This window comes from Amphiprion ocellaris, chromosome 4 (genome assembly GCF_022539595.1).
Source record: "Amphiprion ocellaris isolate individual 3 ecotype Okinawa chromosome 4, ASM2253959v1, whole genome shotgun sequence".
Classification (NCBI taxonomy): domain Eukaryota; kingdom Metazoa; phylum Chordata; class Actinopteri; family Pomacentridae; genus Amphiprion; species Amphiprion ocellaris.
The window spans coordinates 20,951,987-20,969,946 of record NC_072769.1 but is presented as its reverse complement, the minus strand read 5'-3'; the positions used below and the strand labels follow the sequence as shown (position 1 = coordinate 20,969,946).

The window sequence follows — 17,960 nt, the reverse complement described above, 5'->3', positions numbered from 1 at the left end:
TATTCCTTGTCGTCGAGCGAACGACCGATATTGGCAGTTTGTTAGAGTGGTCGTTTTCAGGTCGAAGTGGCGAAGGAAATATATTGAGAACGGAAATTTAGTAAAAACAAAGATGGAGACAGTTCCTTTCTCCCAGAGCTTCAAAGACGACAGAATGACAACATGGCGATTCCTGAGATACAGTATGCAGCTCTCTGAACACTTCATTGGCTGAAAGTGCTGCTTAGAATGAGCGATTACCGTTATCTACACATTACCTAAATCACTCCTCGGTGTTTTAAATTTGTTTTATATCGTGCGTGAGTCGGGAGGAGACGCCGACCGTCGAGTTTTTGGCTGCCCACGCATGAAGCGCGGTGCGCCGGATCTCGGCGTCGTTCAAGCAGGCTGAAGCCGCCGTTCCACAAACCCACCCGTTTGGGCTGCAAATGTCAACTTTAGCCTTAGAGACGATCACCGGAGCACCGAATTAGTGTGTTTGACGTTTTAAGCTTGCAACAGGGCGTATTTTGTTGTGTTTGATGGGTGTAGAGAAGGCGGTAATATGGCGGGAAGCAAATACTAAGTTGTCTGGATGAATCGGAGACTTCCTTTAAAAAAGCATGCAATATTCAGACGAGCACAGATATAGGGGATAAGAAAGCTGCTGTCCAACTATGCGAGCTATTCGGGGGAATTAACCACCGTACACTCCCTTTAAAACTTATGAATTGCAACAGCTTAAAGCGTGCCTTTTAAACAAATACCGGGCTGCTGGTCTGGTTTACAGTAGTTTGTGTCTCCGGTGGGGTTACAGAGTAACACGGACTTCACATTAAGGGCTCAAAGCTGTGGACCAAGTGACTGTTTTTTATTGTCGCTGCTGGATCTGGCCATTTGATGGTAACATTAACGTACTCTCCAGAAATGTCAAGACATGACTCGTGATCGACGATGGTGACCCCCTTTTTTGTCTGTTTTTTTCTCTCTCTTTAAACCAAAACTCCTTATCAGCATCTTGGGAGTTGAAAACTACATTTGTAATAATAAAGGAAGAAAAGCGCCCCGTTTTTTTAGCAGTTATGCTAGCAGCAAACATGGCTTCCAAGGTCTGTATAAAATATACCGCTATGTGAATGCCAAACGCGGCGCAGGAAGCGGCTTTCTTGATATATCAGCGTAAAAACAAGTTTACTAATTGTGCTAGCACGGTGGAGTCGAGCGGAATCGTGTGTGCAACCATTGACCAAGGAGGCTGCGAAACGGTTAAAGCACTGCAATAATGCCAGCAAGCAAGGGGGGATCGCCGTTTCAAAGTAACGATTGAATATAGCTTTTCTCGTCTCGTTGCCCCTATACGCCCAATCCCGAACAGTACGAAGGATTAAGCTTGCTCTTGCGAGTGTTTTCCGCCCTATTATAAACGAGAAACACAATCTAAAGCCCATGTGGTCACCATTACGTTAGCCACACAGGTCACTCGCAAAGCAGAAAAAGTAGCAAGCTAGCTAGCAGGGCTAGCCAGAAAACTAAGGGTTGGTTTTAAAAAAGCACGACTCACATCAGACGGTGTCCTGTTTCTTAGCTCCAAGTGGATCCTCTTTTTCATGTCCATCGTGCCCTATGAAAGTTAAACTTTTCTCTCTTGGGTTTTGGTGGGATCTTCAGTCCAAAGGCAGAGATGCCCTAATGGAGGGAGAATATAGGACTGTATAATGAACTGAGCCAAACGCTAAGTTAGTCGGAGAGAGGGGAAACCATGGAGGGAAACGGGACTGAAACAAAATATATGCTCAACAGCGCCATCTCCGGCCAGAAACGCCCATCGCCGCTGGAAAAAAAAGGCATTGCAGTCACAAAACATGACGCTGCCCCGAAATAGTGCTATGGTGCAATTTATTTCTGCAAGGAAATTACTTTACTGTGTTTGAAAGTGAAGACATGAGCCCTTTTTGTTTGCAAAGTCACTTTCATTCAATGGAGGCATGAAAAAACACATTCAACCAATTAGACGTCCAAAAACTAGGTCACATGGGGAACTTTGTTTATGTCAGATTTCACATAAACATACCTGCATTTAATATATTTAAAATGATCTTTCATATTCAGTGTGGACGTAAAACCAACATCAAGATGATGCTACTTAAACCTGTTGCTTATAGAAGCAGGGGAAAAAAATGCATCTTTTGTTTTTGCATAAACTGTGTTGTTCCTCCACCGTTTTGGACACATTGCTAGAAAGGAGGGCTGTATTTGGTTTGCAGTAAAGACAGCATTGTATGTGCATGTGGAGGGCGTAAAACCCCCCTCCAATCCCTCCCCTTTACTTCCTGAGACACCCGAGCCCTCAAGTAGAAGTCTGCTCAGTGGGTTTGTTAAGTTTACCATTTAATTAAACAATAAATACTCTTGGTGTTTGCCAAATTATGGTCTTATTTTTTTTATTTATTTTTTTTTACATCTAGTAAAGATATGACTTGAATTTAACCTACAGTGCTTCCACTTTTAAGAGTACACTCCCACCAACCCTCTCTCTGGCCTTGTACAAATCATAGGTACAATATATACACTGTACATACATAAACACAGCCTTTAAATCAGTGCTCGGTAGTTGAGAATGTGCACCAGAAGATGGCGTTGTAATATCTGCTCTCACATTCCTCAAGCATGAGTTTTCATTGTGCAACAGTATGGTTGTGTGTGAATGGACAGCCTGCAACAGTAAAGCTGATAGCAATCAGACATTTGGACAGATATGTACACTTTGAAGAAGTCTTTTGGAAGCAAAAACAGCTGAAGAGTTAGACATGTGCAGCCTGTGATCTTTTGGAGGTCAACACTGATACCAGAAGGAGACTGTGGTAGTTTGAATAAGAGCATGTGCAAAACAGTTTTTTTGTTTGTTTAATTTCAACAGTTTGCCTTAGTGTGCGCACAAAAAAAGCGAGTTAAAATGTTTGAAAATGAGATTATTCATAAAGAATGAGCATGGAACAGTCAGTAAATCAGACTTTTCGTTTAATAGAAATCCTCTGTGGATGGCGAGAACCTCATTCCACAGAGGAGTCAGTGAATTTTGCCCCCGGTGCTCGAGGCAGTTGACAGTTGAGCGTTATTTACTCTGCTGGATAGCTTTTTTTCCCCCCTCTCTGAGTGGCTCAAACACACACATCAAGGCTCAATGTGTTGTGAGAAGATTGAGAACACACCCCAACCGAGAAGCTCTCCATTTGAGAGATAAGACATGTATGCCCCCCTCAAGTTAAGGACAGGATTGCCCACTTGGTTTCAATTTATCTAATAGCTTTGCAGCATACTTCTCCCCCCAAAACAGCATCTTTGTAATGTTATTGTGGTTATTTTTATTATGAAGTTCACATGTAGGCCTTTGTACTATGTTTATCATATCTAAACATCCGACATATTATGGCAGTTTAGACAATAATTCCAGAATTGGAGGACATCTGGGCTTCAAAAATTTAGAAAAACAAACCTTCTCTTTTTTCAATTTTCTGCTCCATAATCATCAATAATAGGTGATAAACTATCAAAGTCTTGATTGGGTTGATCCCACTCTAATGCCTGTAATATGAAACTACATTCAGCAGCAGGTTAGCTTAGCTTAGAAAAAAAAAATCACTGGAATAGTAAGAAAACACTGCTGAACATGCTGTCAAAAGGTGGAAAAGTTAGATAACTCACATGTTAAATTATTTATTGATGTGCTGGTTGTTATGTTTGGATAAAACCAGGCTGTTTCCAGTCTCTATGCTAAGCTAGGCTAATTAGCTACTGGGTCATTCCAGAAGTGGAGGACATTTGGGCTTCAACATTTTTAAAAAATAAACCTTCTCTCTTACAATTTTCTGCTCCATATTCATCAATAATAGGTAATAAACTATCAAAGGCTTGATTGGCTCAGCTTACACATCAATGGTACCTTTTTTATTCCATAGTTTATTTGTTGTTTGCTAACCCTACTCTAATCATAGTAACAGGGTTGCTAATCCATGCTAATGTTAGCTTTTTCTCAGGAGTAGAAGCTAGATATTTAGCTAGATGTTACTGCTGACCAAGAGGACAAGCTTACTGATGGAAAACAGTCAAAATAATTTGTCTTATCCTGATAATATGAGGTAGAGTGAGACATTCAGTTAATTCAAGAGATTCAAGATTCAACTTTATTGTTGTATACACAGCAGAAGCAGTGTCTACCCTTCACACAACTGAAAAAACAAATAAAAAGAAATAAAAAATAGAATAAAATAAAATAAGAGAAAATAGTTACAAGTAAATTCTATGTGCAAATGCTGGCATTTTGTGCAATACTGTCATATGTAAACAGGCAAGGGATATGTGCAAAGGCAGGAGATATGTGCAAAATAGGCTGACAATGTTATGAAAATATGAAAAATGGAAGAGAGGACATAGCTTTGCTCTATCCACTCTTTTGGAAAACTGTTTGATGAAGTTAATTCCAGCGTTTTATGTGATTCAATGTTTTCTTCTTCTTCTACCAGCTAAAAAATGGTTATAATAACAGGTTTGTTGTGGGACACATGCATAAGAATTATTGTTTAAAATATTATGTTGATTAAAAGAAATGTTCCCACAATTACAAGAGACATCAAAGGGGAAAAAAGAAGGAGATTTAAATTTCATTTTAACAGTTTTATTTGAGAATCAATTAGGTCATCAGGGGGGTGGGACAAGAGAAAAATGACATTTTGGAACTCTAGACTTATTTGGTATTTTAAAAAATGTTTTCAAACATTTTTGTTTCTCCTATTTTTTTATTTTTTAGATTTGGTCTCAGGACAAGTACATTTACACAACAACTGCATGTTTTAGTATTTTGGATTATTTAAAATTTGATGGGTGGGATGTAAAATATCCTCCAATTCTGGAACAACTCAATTAATTGTCCTAAACATTTGAATTTCCTCAGTTAAGGCAGCATTTTAGCTTCAGGATCAACTGTTGGCTTTCACACACATGCATGCAAGATAGAGGAATCATTTCATTGTCCAGTCTAGTTGAATATTACACACACAATTTTTTTGGCCTTAATTTATAGCAGAACTCTAGATATATACATTTCCTCTATGACCACATACATATTTTTTTCCCCTATCAAACACTGCCCACACACATACACACAACTTGATCTTTTTTTTTTCTCACTATGTCAGCGTTGTGCCAACTCCTCCAGCTTTACAAATATGATAAGACCACTGCTGCAAGAACTCTCCCAGCACTACGGTAATGGTTAACCAGATAATTCCTTTAGGGGTGGGAATAGAAAACAGCCACAAGTTATTCTGTCTTCTTTTCTGCGCTCGCCCGCCTTCAATGAGTTGAATTCATTCATAGCAGAATGGAGGAGACGTCGCAACAAGAGAAACCCGAGTCGGAATATATAAAACCGAATGAGGAGGAGCAAGGTAACTTTTTTAAATTATTCTCTTTTCAAAAATTAGATGCTTCAGTTTTTGTACACACGGAGGCTGAGTGAAGCAGTTATTTCTTTGCCTACTGTGTGAGGTCTTTTGGTTAGAAGTGTTTTAATCAACATCTAAACTGGATTGATGCAAATCACACACAAATCTGTTCTATCTGCACAATCATATATTAAAAACCAAGTGTGGAGTGTGTTTGTTAAAGACTTGCCAGTGTGTAGCTGGAAGAAAAAAAAAGTGTCTGTAAAGCCAGTCTTTATGTGCCATGAGTCACTTACGTTAGCCAGCCGTGCTGCTCAGTATACCTTTGAATTTATACTGCGCCATGTAAACATATGGCTTCTCTGCATGGGTTTCTGTTTTAAAGGTGGGATTCGCCGCCGGCTGCGGGACAGGGACCTTCTCAAGAAGAGAAAAGCCGAGGCAGAAGAGAAGGACCAGTGGATTTTTGGGTAACTGTGTTGAAGTATTCCTGCAGTGACCTATTTACAGATACACTCATGAACTGGTGAAGACGTTCTACAACTTTAAGCACGTGTACAATATTAATACAGTTAATAATTGTTGTGATGCACTGAAGATTGGAAGTTTTAGCCTCACTTAGAAGGGTTTAGTAGCCTGTATTGTAACAGCGCACTTTACAGTACATGATGAAAACACTATCAGCTCAAGCTGCTTATCACTCCTCTGGTTTATATTGAATATGGAGCAAGAGGAAACCAAAGGTTGCTCTGGTCTTTCTATTGACGCTACAGATCCGTGCCAAGGACTTTGTACTATTAGCTTTGCAAAAGTATCACAAAGAGCTGTGACACGGTCAACTGTTGCCAGGTTTAATTACAGCTGTCGTATTCTTTCAGGGTGGAGAGCCCAAGGAAGAGATCAAGAGCCGAAGACAAGAGCGGCACAAAGAGGAGGGGGAGGCCCAGGAAGGCTGAACCCTCGCCACAGATATCTGTCGTTCAAGAAGAGGCAGCGGTGACTCAGGAGGCTCCTGCAGTGGTGGTGGTGCCTGAACCTGCTGAAGTCATCCCAGATCAAATATCAGCCTCTCTGACCCCCATAATTGCTGTGGAAACACAGTCAGTTTCTGTTCTTGATGCCCCTGCTGCCCCTGTTACCCTTGCTGTCCCTATTGTCCCTGATCCTGCACCAGTGTTTCAGTCTCTCCCTATCTTTGGTCCTCCTCTCACCTCTCCTGCTCCAGTCAATCCAACTGTAGATGTGGATCCAGTTTCTGTCCAAGCCTCAGCTCCAGCTCCAGATGCTGATTCAGTCCCAGCTCTGTCCCAAGACACTGTTCCACCCACGGCTCCTCCCTCAGCTCCTCCCCAGGTGGAGACTCTCTGCACAGAGTCACAGGGCAGGGAGGCCCTCGACCAGGTCCTGATTGAGGACTTGGGCCCAGATGAGGAGGAAGACATCTCTACATTGCAAGACAAAAGAGCTGATGAAGGTATGAATGATGTAACACCAGACCATTGTTGATGTATGCAACTGTTCAAAAGTGTGATGTCGCCCAGACAATTTCATGTTTTCCATGAAAACTCACACTTTTATTCATGTGCTAACATAACTGCACAAGGGTTTTCTAGTCATCAATTAGCCTTTCAACACCATTAGCTAACACAATGTAGCATTAGAACACAGGAGTGATGGTTGCTGGAAATGTTCCTCTGTACCCCTATGGAGATATTCCATTAAAAATCAGCCGTTTCCAGCTAGAATAGTCATTTACCACATTAACAATGTCTAGACTATAATTCTGATTCATTTAATGTTATCTTCATTGAAAGAAAATTATTTTCTTTCACAAATAAGGACATTTCTAAGTGACTCCAAACTTTTGGGGTCACTTTGTATAGTTGTTATCTGTTCTGTTGTATTTGCTGTTTCTGTAAAGCGACCTTGGGTGTCAAGAAAAGCGCTTACAAATAAAATGTATTATTATTATTATTTCTAAGTGACTCCAAACGTTTGAACGGTAGTGTATGCTTTCTGTGTCTCCAACTAATAATTCTTCAACCATCTGTCTGTCTTTTTCAGATTTGAGTGAAACACTGTCCACCACCATCAAAGTGCCTGAACAAAATAAAATGTACTCTATTCCAACCCTGTCCTCCCCACCACTGTCACGAGAATATCTTCCAGGAAATTAATTGTAATTTTATGAAATACACTGTTCAGATATTGCTTCAGTTCACAGCAACTCAGACTTCGTCCTCAGTGTTTGTCACAGTTTGCATCTGAGTATTATTTTTCTTCAGTGTGAAGTCTGTTGATGAAGAGAACAAGCATGGTGAACCTTAGCAATGCAAATTAAGCCTGTATGTGTATTTATTCCAGGTCATGCTTCCCTGTGAGGCTTGTGAATTCATTTTTTTGTACTTTGCATAAAGCAAATAGCAAATATTGCTTGCCTTTATTTAAAAGTAAAGGGTAGGAATCACTGGTAATTATGTATTTGTAATTGTGGATTTATCTTGATTGACTTTTGTAAAAGACATTTTTCAACAAATAAAATTCACTGCTTCCATCATTTAGCCATGGTCATAATTACCTGTGGCATCAACACATCAGTATGTAAAGGGTAAACACAACAAAGAAATGACAAGAAAGGGAGATTTGTGTGTCTATACATATACTACAGAGACTGTCACTAATTTATATAAATTATAATTCTTATATTGGGGCGTTTTTTGTATTACATTCTGAATTTCTGGCTTTTTTTTTTCTCAGACTAAAAAAAATAGCAGCATAGATGAGGATGAATTCCACCCAATAGTCAAATTTTCTTTTGCTTAATGTAAAGAATCTTTTTCTCTGGTTAGTGAAGTTAAAATTATTTTTGGTACTTTCATTGTGTATATTCAACCATAGTGAGACTTTATTTATTTTAATAAGCTGATTAGAACTTTTCTTTGGACTGTGTGGGAGTGTCCTGAATTGACATGTCTGTGGCCGTGGAATATTCCAATATTTTGAGATAGATTTTGGGGAGCTAAAACTGCTATCATCAAAATTAAAACAAATAAAGGCTTAAAATATTTCAGTTTATGTGTACTGAGTCTAGAATATATATGTTTCTCACCTTGAGCAAAGTCTGATGAAAGTCATTGAACCTTGTCCACCATATTCTAATTATATGGGATGCACTTGTATATTGTAAACACAAAGGTGAGAAAAAATTCAGATTAGCTGCAATAATTAATTAAATTTAGTGATTTATTCATCATCACAAAAAAATGAGCCACTATTCTGACAATCAGATAATCGTTTTCTGTGTGAAATTAATCAATAATGAAAATAATTGCTCATAACTTTAATTCAGGCCATTTAATTTAACAAAACCTCAACGTCAAACACTTTAATACACATTAAAATCCCACCTTCAAAATGTTGCCAAAATAAAAGCACAAATTTATATTATCAAGAGGAAAGTCACTCATCTAGGCTGCTGTCAGTGTAATATTATTGCGCATCATTTCATGTCATGTGTGTCATGTCAAAACCAGCCCTCAAGAGGGTTCAATCTGGCCCATGGGGCTACTTTGTAAAGTGTAAAAATTACAGAGAGGACATTAACTATAGATTGTAAATTTGTAAAACTATAAATTTAAAATAATTCCTAGACCATGACAAATTGTTTTGATCATCAAGTGAAATATTAAATTCCTCATTGTTCTTTTATTTTGTCTCATTTTTTTGTCATATTTTGTCTTGTTTTTGTTTTGTTTTTTTGTCTTTTTTTGCCTGACTTGCCGTTTGTCTGCTTTTGTCGCTTTGTGTCTTGTTTTTGTCCTTTTGTGTTTCCTTTTCACATCGCTTGTGTTTTTTGTCTTATTTTTGTATTTTTGTGTTTTGCTTTATTCATTGCTTTTTGTATCATTTTGTGTATTTTTTTGGTCTCACAATGCGAACTTTATTTGCACTAAAACAAAGGAAAGATTTGGAGTTGTGGCTCTTTATATGTTATTATGTTATGATCTGCCACTACACTGTATTTTATAGCCCTAATGTGATCTGTTGTAGGTAAAATACGAACCTGTAGAATTATTATAGTTATTTGCATATTCTTAGTTGTGATACGACAGGCTATTTCTCTCTGACACGCAGTAAGGTAAAAATAAAGGCACAAGCAAGTACCTGACGATATTATTTTTAATGATAAAATGCACTACATTACATTCCTTTGTGTTCGCTGCTTGTCGTGTAATCCCAACATAAAGCTTTGTGTGGGGGGAAAAAATAGTAAAATAACTCCCCTCTGCCCCCTACTGATAGCAAACATGCAGTGCAACACCAGGGTGAAAATATCGGTGCTTTTTTTTGGAACATGTGCGCCTAATTTCTCCTGCAAAACCTACAATTATACAACTAACAACACAGAAACGGACAAACTGAAATAGGCTCCGCTTCGTCAGACGAGCTGTCGGCCTTCAGTTTGTCACGTGAAACACTCTTGGTTGGCCAACAATTAAAAAAAAACCAACAACAACGTGTGCTTCCGCATTGAGCTGCTCCCACATGTTTCTTCTGTTCCTGTTTGTTTTCGTGGTAGCAGCTGAAAGCTAAAGCAGCCGAGGTTTCTCGCTGTTTAACTCGGACAGATGGCTCCGTTATGTGACTGCTGCTGCGATCACATTCACAAACTCAACCAGCAGGTTTCTGTGATGCGAAAGGAAATCAAGAATCTGAGGTATGTTTACGATCTGTGATAAGCTAATGGAGGCACAAAGCTGCTCATAATCTCAACAACAGTTTGTAGAAGAACAAAGTTGTCAAACACGTGCATTCCGATTTGATCTTAAAGGAGCCGGACCAGTAAAGTAAGAGTATAATAACCTATAAAAAATAACGAGAACCGCAAATTGTTCCTTTGTTTTAGTGCAAAAAAGTACATTCTGAAAATGTTCACGTTTAATGAAATTATTATTTTTACAAAACATTATGAACAACCTGAAATCTGTTGTTATGCTTCAGTTTATCATTTACACATAATAACTTAAAGATCACAGAGTATCAACAAAGACACAAAACTTTTAGTCATAGGTACCTGGAACTGAACCATATAGTATTTCACTTTAAAAAGCAACAAAACGAGACGCAAAGTGAAAAAAATGAGACACAAAGAGACAAAAGTGAGAAACAAAATGAAAAAAAAATTAGACAAATGACAGGAAACAAAACAAAAAAGACAAAAAATTAGAGAAATGAGACAAAAAATGACAAAAGCGTGAAACAAAACGACAAAAACGATACACAAAACAATGAATAAAGCAAAACATAAAATGACAAAAACAAGACAAAAAACACAAGCAAGACAAAAAGGAAGCACAAAACAACACAAACATGACACAAAATGACAAAAACGTGAGACAAACGACAAGTCAGACAAAAAAGTGACCAAAATAAGACAAAATATTACAAAAATGAGACACAAAACATCAAAAGCAAGAAACAAAATGACCAAAAATGAGACAAACGACACGAAACAAAACAAGAGACAAAAACTTAGACAAAAAAGTTACAAAATGACAAAAAATAGACAACACAAGTGCGACAAAAAGGAAACAAAACGACAAAAGTCAGACAAAAAAGACAAAAAAAGACAGAAAAAAGAGACACAAAATGACAAAAAAACAATGAGCAATCTAATATTTTACTTTATGATCAAAACAACTTGTCATGGTCTAGAAATTATTTTAAATTTAGAGTTTTACAAATTTACAATCTGCAATTAATGTCTTCTCTGTGATTTTTACACTTTACAAAGTCGTCCTGTGGGCCGGATTGGACCCTCTGGAGGGCCGGTTTTGGCCCACGGGCCGCATGTTTGACACCCCCTGTACTAGAATAACCCCTCCTCAACTCTCTTCTCCAACAGGCAGATGCTGGACGGTGCACTCAGAGCTCATCGCAAACATCTGATATCTGTTGAGGCTGCTGTGTCAAAGATTGGACTCAGTAGAGATGAGAAGGACCAAACACCTCCACCACCTTCACCGTCGGCACCATCAGCACAGACTGCTTTAGAGCAAGGTGATAATCATTTTTTAATCAATAGTGTTTTACAACGAAGTTACTGAGACCAGCGCAAAGAGCACTTAGAAGATAAACATTTTATTGTTTGTCTAAGAGAATTAAGGTGGCTCTGCTCAGCTAGTAGACTAAATCAGATCGGCTCATTGCACTGTTTTGATTGTTATTTTTTTCTGTTTGTTGTTTGTATGAGGTCCTGCAGTCTCTAAAATATCACAAAAACAGCTGAACAAGAAGCCAAGTTGGACATCTTCAGATGACAGACATATGGGTTCTGTAAAGCGTCTCGAGACAATTTGACTGTAATTGGTCGATATGTAAATGAAATTGAATTGAATTGAATTGAATGACCTATTTTGATCAAAATATCATCTATTTCTTTAAATCCAAAGCTCTAAATGCATTTAAATGGATGATATAAAACAATAACAAGCATTTCCTGCCAGCTGATTAATCATTAACCTGATTTACTGTTTCGGGACTCGCATAAATACGTATGCGCTATCGTACAAAAGTTTGGGGTCACTTAGAAATGTCCTTATTTTTGAAAGAAAAGCATTTTTTTTCAATGACAATAACATTAAATTAAACAGGAATACATTCTAGACATTGTTAATGCAGTAAATGACTATTCTAGCTGGAAACGGCTGATTTTTGATGGAATATCTACATAGGGGTACAGAAGAACAACCATCACTCCTGTGTTCTAATGCTACATTGTGTTAGCTAATGGTATTGAAAAGTTAATTGATGATTAGTAAACCCTTGTGCAGTTATTTATTTTGGGTGTTCTGTGGTGTTTGGCACCAGGATGTTGACAGCAGATCTTTTGGGTCCCGTGGGTTGGAGGATAGGGCCTCTGGGGTTGGGTTTGTCCCGGTGGATCCGACAGATGCTTGATTGGATTGGGATTTGGGGAGTTTTTTAGGCCGGGGCAGTGCTTTCAGCTCTTTGTTGTGTTCCTTGAACTGTTTCTGAGCAGTTTTTGTGATGTGGTGCGGTGCACTGCCACAATATTTAGGTGGGTGACCAAAGGAACATCCACATGAATACTCAAGCTTTCCCAACAGAATATTGCACTGTAATGAGATGATCAGTGTTGTTCTTTTCACCCGTCAGTGGTTTTAATGTTGTGGCTGATCGGTGTAACTTGCATAAATTACAAGCTGAAAGATGAACAGAAAGGTGCATCTGTGTTGCCATGTTACGCTGCAACAGTATTGTTAACATTACAGGAAACATCCAGACAGTCCCTATTGGCTACATCAGTTCCTGTTTCTCCATGAAGAACGGGACCCCCAGACAGCCCACCATATGTGGACCCTCAAGGGCAGAACTGCGAATCCAGCAGAGCGTCTTCAACAACCCGGATCACGCTTTGGTGGGACTAGAACAATACTCCCACGTCTGGTAGGTCACATAGAGTTTACCTATTTATTATTATTTATCTGTTTATCTTCCACGGTCCAGTCCGTATTATGATGTTGCTTTTTAGCAAAATGCATGATTGTAATGTTTGGCATCCCTCTGAGTGTCTGTGTTTGCTGTCATTGAGATGATGACTTAAGTCAGGGGTGTCAAACATGCGGCCCACGGGCCAAAACCGGCCCTCCAGAGGGTTCAATCCGGCCGGTGGGACGACATTGTAAAGTGTAAAAATTACAGAGAAGACATTAACTGCAAATTGGAAATTTGTAAGAGTGTATATTTAAAATAATTTCTAGACCATGACAAGTTGTTTTGATCATAAAGTAAAATGCTATTGTCGTTTTGTGTTTCATTTTTGTAATATTTTGTCTGGTTTTGTTGTTTTTTGTCTTTTTTGTCTGACTTCTGTCATTTTGTTTCTCATTTTTGTTGTTTTGTTTTAGTTTTTTTTGTCTCGCTTGTGTTTTTTGTCTTATTTTTGTCATTTTGTGTTTTGCTGTATTCATTGTTTTGTCATTTTTGCTGTTTTGTTTCAAGCTCCTGTCATTTTTTGTCTCGTTTGTCCATTTTTTTGTCAGTTTGTAACTTCTTTGTCTAATTTTTTGTCTAATTTTTTGTTTTGTTTGGTGTCGTTTATCTCATTTTTTTCCTCATTTTTGTAATGCTTTGTCTTGTATTTGTTGTTTTTGTCTTTTTTTGTCATTTGTCTCATGTTTTTGGCATTTTGTTTCTTGTTTTTTTGTTGTTTGTCCATTTTTTGTCTAGTTTTTGTCTCTGTTTTGTTTCGTGTCATTTGTCTCATTTTTTGTCATTTTGTTTGTCGCTTTTGTCGTTTACGTTATCTGTTTCCCTCATTTGCTCTTTCCAGGATCATCTTTCTGTTTCACAAAAACGGCCACCTCAGTTTCAAAGCCAAAGTGAAGCCTCCTCGACTGAACGGTCAGAGAGTTGGTGTTTACTCGACACGCAGTCCTCACCGACCCAATGCTCTGGGCCTGACACTGGCCAAGCTTGACAAAATTGAAGGTGATTGTCGCTAACTAAATGTGCCTTCAGACTCATTTGACCTGTATTTATTACTCGATGGGATTTGGGGGACTTTGACCCTACCTATGCTGACAATTGACTGCATGTGTGGGATCATGTGGAGCAAAATATTGGGGAATTTAACAGCTAGACAGCAGATCTGTAGAACCATCCAGGAGACAACACATGTAGGTGACAATTTAACCTCTATTTGATGAGCTCTTGCTCTGCAGATAGCAGAAAGACAGGACTTTGATCAGAATAGCAAAAACGTTTTACACAGTAATCAAAGTTCCACACTGAGCTGATTTAAAAAATGAAATAACAGAATACGAAGATCAACTATGGAAACCACTTTAAACCAGCAGGATGTGTCTCTGAACAGGCTTTAATTACAAGAAGACCATCAAGTTATCTGAAAAATCATCGGAATTAATGACTGCAATTTTTACCAAATATTAGCCACGCTGTGATGTTAATCCTGTCTGAATGACGCTTTAAAATCCTCTTTCTTTTTTCAATTTTTTTCCAGTTAAATGTCTTGCTAGCCAACTTTTCGACTGTCAGATTAAATCTCAGCCAGACTATCAAATGAGAGACTAATGCTTTTCTTTGATTTCAGGTGATACAGTACATCTGTCAGACATTGACATGATTGCTGGCACCCCAGTGCTGGACATCAAACCCTACATCCCAGAGTACGACTCCCCCGACACCAGGATGAACATGGACTCTGAGCCTTTTGATTCAAACTCTGACCAACCAAATTCAGCTTCTGCTTTGCTAAGCGAGGAGACAAACCTCTTCAGCCCCCGTAAACACTCAGACACGGATGCTCAGCTGAACATAAAAGGTGAAAGAACAGCAGAAGAGGTGGGGAGTCTCCTCTCAGAAAACAAATCTGAAACTGATCATCCATCTGGTGTGAACGCTCAGCTTTCTCTGCACAAAGACCTTCGCAGTGTGCTGGAGGAGGTCAAGGCCTATGTGACCCAAGATGACATTTGCAAAGTAAGTTGTGACAGCAACTGCCAAGTTTCAGACCCTCCTCAAACCAGACCATCAGGGCTGACAGCGGACCACCCCTGCTTTGGAGAGGAAGCCTACACTACCATCGCTGGCTGGATCAGAGAGCCTCCTGTTGCTAGTCTGGACGTGCGCTTCACTCCTCACGCTGAGAGGGAGCTGGCAGAAATCCTTCCAGCCCACCTGTCAGGTAAGAAAGTGACTGAATCCATCCATCCATCAATCATCTTTACACCGCTTAATCATCACTAGGGTTGCGGGGGGCTGGAGCCTATCCTTAGGGCGAAGGCCAGTCTTATCACAGGGCTACATATAGAGACGAACAATCATACTCGCATTCACACCTACGGGCAATTTAAAACCTGAGCACGTTTTTGGACAGTGGACTTGGACCGAGGATCTTCTAGCTGCAAGGAGAAAGTGTTAACCACCAACTCACTGGTTCGTGTCTCCACCTTCCTGGGATCTTTCTGCATGGAGTTTGCATGTTCTCCCTGTGCATGTGTGGGTTTTCTCTGGGTTCTCCGGCTTCCTCCCACAGTCCAAACACATGCTGAGTTTAATTAGTGACTCTAAATTGTCTGCAGGTGTGAATGTGAGTGTGATTGTTTGCCTCTATATGTAGTCCTGTGTTAGGCTGGTGACCTGTCCAAGGTGTCTCCTGCCTTCACCCTAAGTCAGCTGGGATAGACTCCAGCCCCCTCTGACCCTAATGAGGATGAAACAGTGTACAGACAATGGATGGAGCTGCTCAATTGATCAGTCCCCATTTGTGACATTATAATGTTTCTACCCAAGGTCAGGAAAGCCATGAAAATCTGTAAATCTTATGTGTATGTTTAAATACAATCTAAACACCTCTATAATGCGCTCACCAACAAATATACTTTCTGGTGTATTTCTTCTCTACAACCATCCTTGCTTGGTTTGTGTACATTTTGTTGGTGGCGGGACAACTACATTATACACAACAAAAGAACAACAAAAGCACTCAGAGAGCACAGTACTCCGCCAAGACTGCTCAGTTGTTATATGATTTGCAACGGTTGAAATCTTGAAAAAAATTGTGGCAGAAATTACGGCAGCATAGAATGTGGCCATTTAGTATAGATGTACCCATAAACAAAATGCCCTTGCGCTGAGCACAGGCATGTGTACGTTATGTACAGATACTGAATCACGTGACCTAAATATGTAGCGGGTGGTGGGAATTGATGGGACTCAAAAAAAAACACCCCCACAATTTAATCAGTTGTTCCTTGTATCATTTCTGACAGATAAATCCTGATAAGTCTGCAGTGGTGGATTTGTAGTAGGATCACAATCATGTGATTGTCAACAGGAAGCTGATGTAGTGTTCACTTGTTGTCATGGTTACAGTGACGCTGTGCCACTATCTCACAATGATACAGAAATCTTTAACAAATCCATGGATCCAGACTATAAGCCGCATCACTGCTAAAATCTAATCATTTGGTCCTTGTGTCATTTCTGTCCCTGAAAACTTCATCCAAGTCCAATTAGTTTGTTTTTGAGTAATGTTGCTAACAGACAGACAGACAGACAAACTAACGCTGATTGTCACTTAACTCCGCCGTTCCTTGGCAGAGTAATAACCAATTTCACTTTGAACTAAGGACACGACTCTCAGCAAAGTCTACAGATATTTGGACACACAGAAAAGGTGTATAATAGCACTAAATAGTCCACATCAGAGCCCTCTTGATGATTTCACAGTTGAACATCTTTAAATCATCAGGCACTTAGCAGGAATGCACCTCAAAGTCCATGATCCCCTTGAGTGCAGTGGTTGGGATTGAGCCAACCTCACAGTAGGCAGAGAAAAGGCTGTTGTGTTTTTCTCCGCAAGAGGGGGCTGTTGTGAAAGCAGTGAATGTGAAAGCAGTCATTGATAGCAGAGCTGAGTGAGTGTATTTATGTACCACACAGGAAACTCTGAGAGTGACAGACCCAGGTTTAAGTTCCTGCGCAGCCCAGAGGAGGCGGCTGCTGCCATCAGAGGGGTGCTGTCAGCCGACCCCCGGTCCGTCTACAGGAGGACCCGCTGCAGAGACAGACTCTTCTTCTTCACCCTCGACACGGCTGACATCACCTGCTGGTTTGGACAAGGCTTTGCTGAGGTTGTGCAGGTCCGACCTGTTGAGTGTGAGAAGCCCTTTCAGTGAAGGCTTGGGAGCTGCAGAGTATCGCTGTTCATGTGGATGGAGAAACAAAAACAGCCTGTCAAATGTTTCTCACCTGTAGATTTCTGTAGAATTTCTCCTCTGACTTGTATATCAGATGTGAGAGTGGTCAGATGAAAGGCACTAAGATATGAATTTTTGTATAAGTGAATATAATAAAAGATTTTTGAAACAGCAATCCATGTGCGCTGCAATTTTCAATAACCTCTAATAGTTAAGAAACTGTAGATTATGAAACTTAACTTTATTTGTATTTATTGGTCTGGATCAGGGGTGTCAAACATGCGGCCCGCGGGCAAAAACCGGCCCTCCAAAGGGTCCGATCTGGCCCACTGGAAGACTTCGTAAGGTGTAAAAATCACAGATAAGACATTAACTGCAAGTTGTTAATTTGTAAAACTATACATTTAAAATAATTTCTAGAGCACTGAATTTTGTTGTTAGGGCTGCACAGTGGCATGTGGTTAGCACTTCTGCCTTGCATCTAGAAGATCCCTGGTTTGTGTCCCAGCCTTCCTGGGATCTTTCTGCATGGAGTTTGCATGTTCTCCCTGTGCATGAGTGGGTTCTCTGCAGGTTCTCCGGCTTCCTCCTACAGTCCAAACACATGCTGAGGTTAATTGGTAACTCTAAATTGTCCATAAGTGTGAATGCAAATGTGATTGTCTCTATATGTAGCACTGCGACAGACTGTTGACCTGTCCAAGGTGTCTCCTGCCTTCACCCTAAGTCAGCTGGGATAAACTCCAGCCCCCCAGGGCCCTAATGAGGATGAAGCGGTGTATAGGTAATGAAT

General features: G+C 39.7%; 3 protein-coding genes across 3 annotated transcripts in view; 2 read left to right on the top strand and 1 right to left on the bottom strand.

Moving 5' to 3' along the window:
• The window catches only part of anp32b (acidic (leucine-rich) nuclear phosphoprotein 32 family, member B), a 10,862-nt gene extending 9,129 nt beyond the window's left edge, over positions 1–1,733 (bottom strand). The window contains exon 1 of the mRNA XM_023295291.3: positions 1,541–1,733. Coding sequence (XP_023151059.1) covers positions 1,541–1,594 — 54 coding nt within the window. The 5' untranslated portion in view covers positions 1,595–1,733. The remainder of the gene's footprint in view (positions 1–1,540) is intronic.
• A 3,482-nt stretch (positions 1,734–5,215) lies between these two features.
• Positions 5,216–7,977, top strand: hemgn (hemogen). Its single transcript, XM_023295295.3, has 4 exons — positions 5,216–5,423; positions 5,806–5,890; positions 6,299–6,894; positions 7,485–7,977. Exons 1-4 carry the CDS (start codon positions 5,357–5,359, stop codon positions 7,595–7,597), a joined length of 861 nt encoding a protein of 286 aa, XP_023151063.1. The 5' UTR covers positions 5,216–5,356; the 3' UTR covers positions 7,598–7,977.
• Positions 7,978–9,960: 1,983 nt separating this feature from the next.
• trmo (tRNA methyltransferase O) lies at positions 9,961–17,342 on the top strand. Its single transcript, XM_023295294.3, has 6 exons — positions 9,961–10,137; positions 11,326–11,480; positions 12,716–12,890; positions 13,777–13,934; positions 14,557–15,150; positions 16,911–17,342. The coding sequence occupies exons 1-6, from the start codon at positions 10,049–10,051 to the stop codon at positions 17,144–17,146; spliced, it is 1,407 nt and encodes a 468-aa protein (XP_023151062.1). The 5' UTR covers positions 9,961–10,048; the 3' UTR covers positions 17,147–17,342.
• The last annotated feature ends 618 nt before the right edge of the window (positions 17,343–17,960 follow it).

Excerpts from the sequence above, each read along its gene's own strand:
- hemgn (XM_023295295.3), top strand. The coding sequence starts at position 5,357 with ATGGAGGAGACGTCGCAACAAGAGAAACCCGAGTCGGAATATATAAAA. Across the intron at positions 5,891-6,298 it reads AAGGACCAGTGGATTTTTGG|GGTGGAGAGCCCAAGGAAGA; the intron begins GTAACTGTGTTG and ends GTATTCTTTCAG. Across the intron at positions 6,895-7,484 it reads AGACAAAAGAGCTGATGAAG|ATTTGAGTGAAACACTGTCC; the intron begins GTATGAATGATG and ends TGTCTTTTTCAG.
- trmo (XM_023295294.3), top strand. The coding sequence starts at position 10,049 with ATGGCTCCGTTATGTGACTGCTGCTGCGATCACATTCACAAACTCAAC. Across the intron at positions 12,891-13,776 it reads GAACAATACTCCCACGTCTG|GATCATCTTTCTGTTTCACA; the intron begins GTAGGTCACATA and ends TGCTCTTTCCAG. Across the intron at positions 15,151-16,910 it reads CCTTCCAGCCCACCTGTCAG|GAAACTCTGAGAGTGACAGA; the intron begins GTAAGAAAGTGA and ends TGTACCACACAG.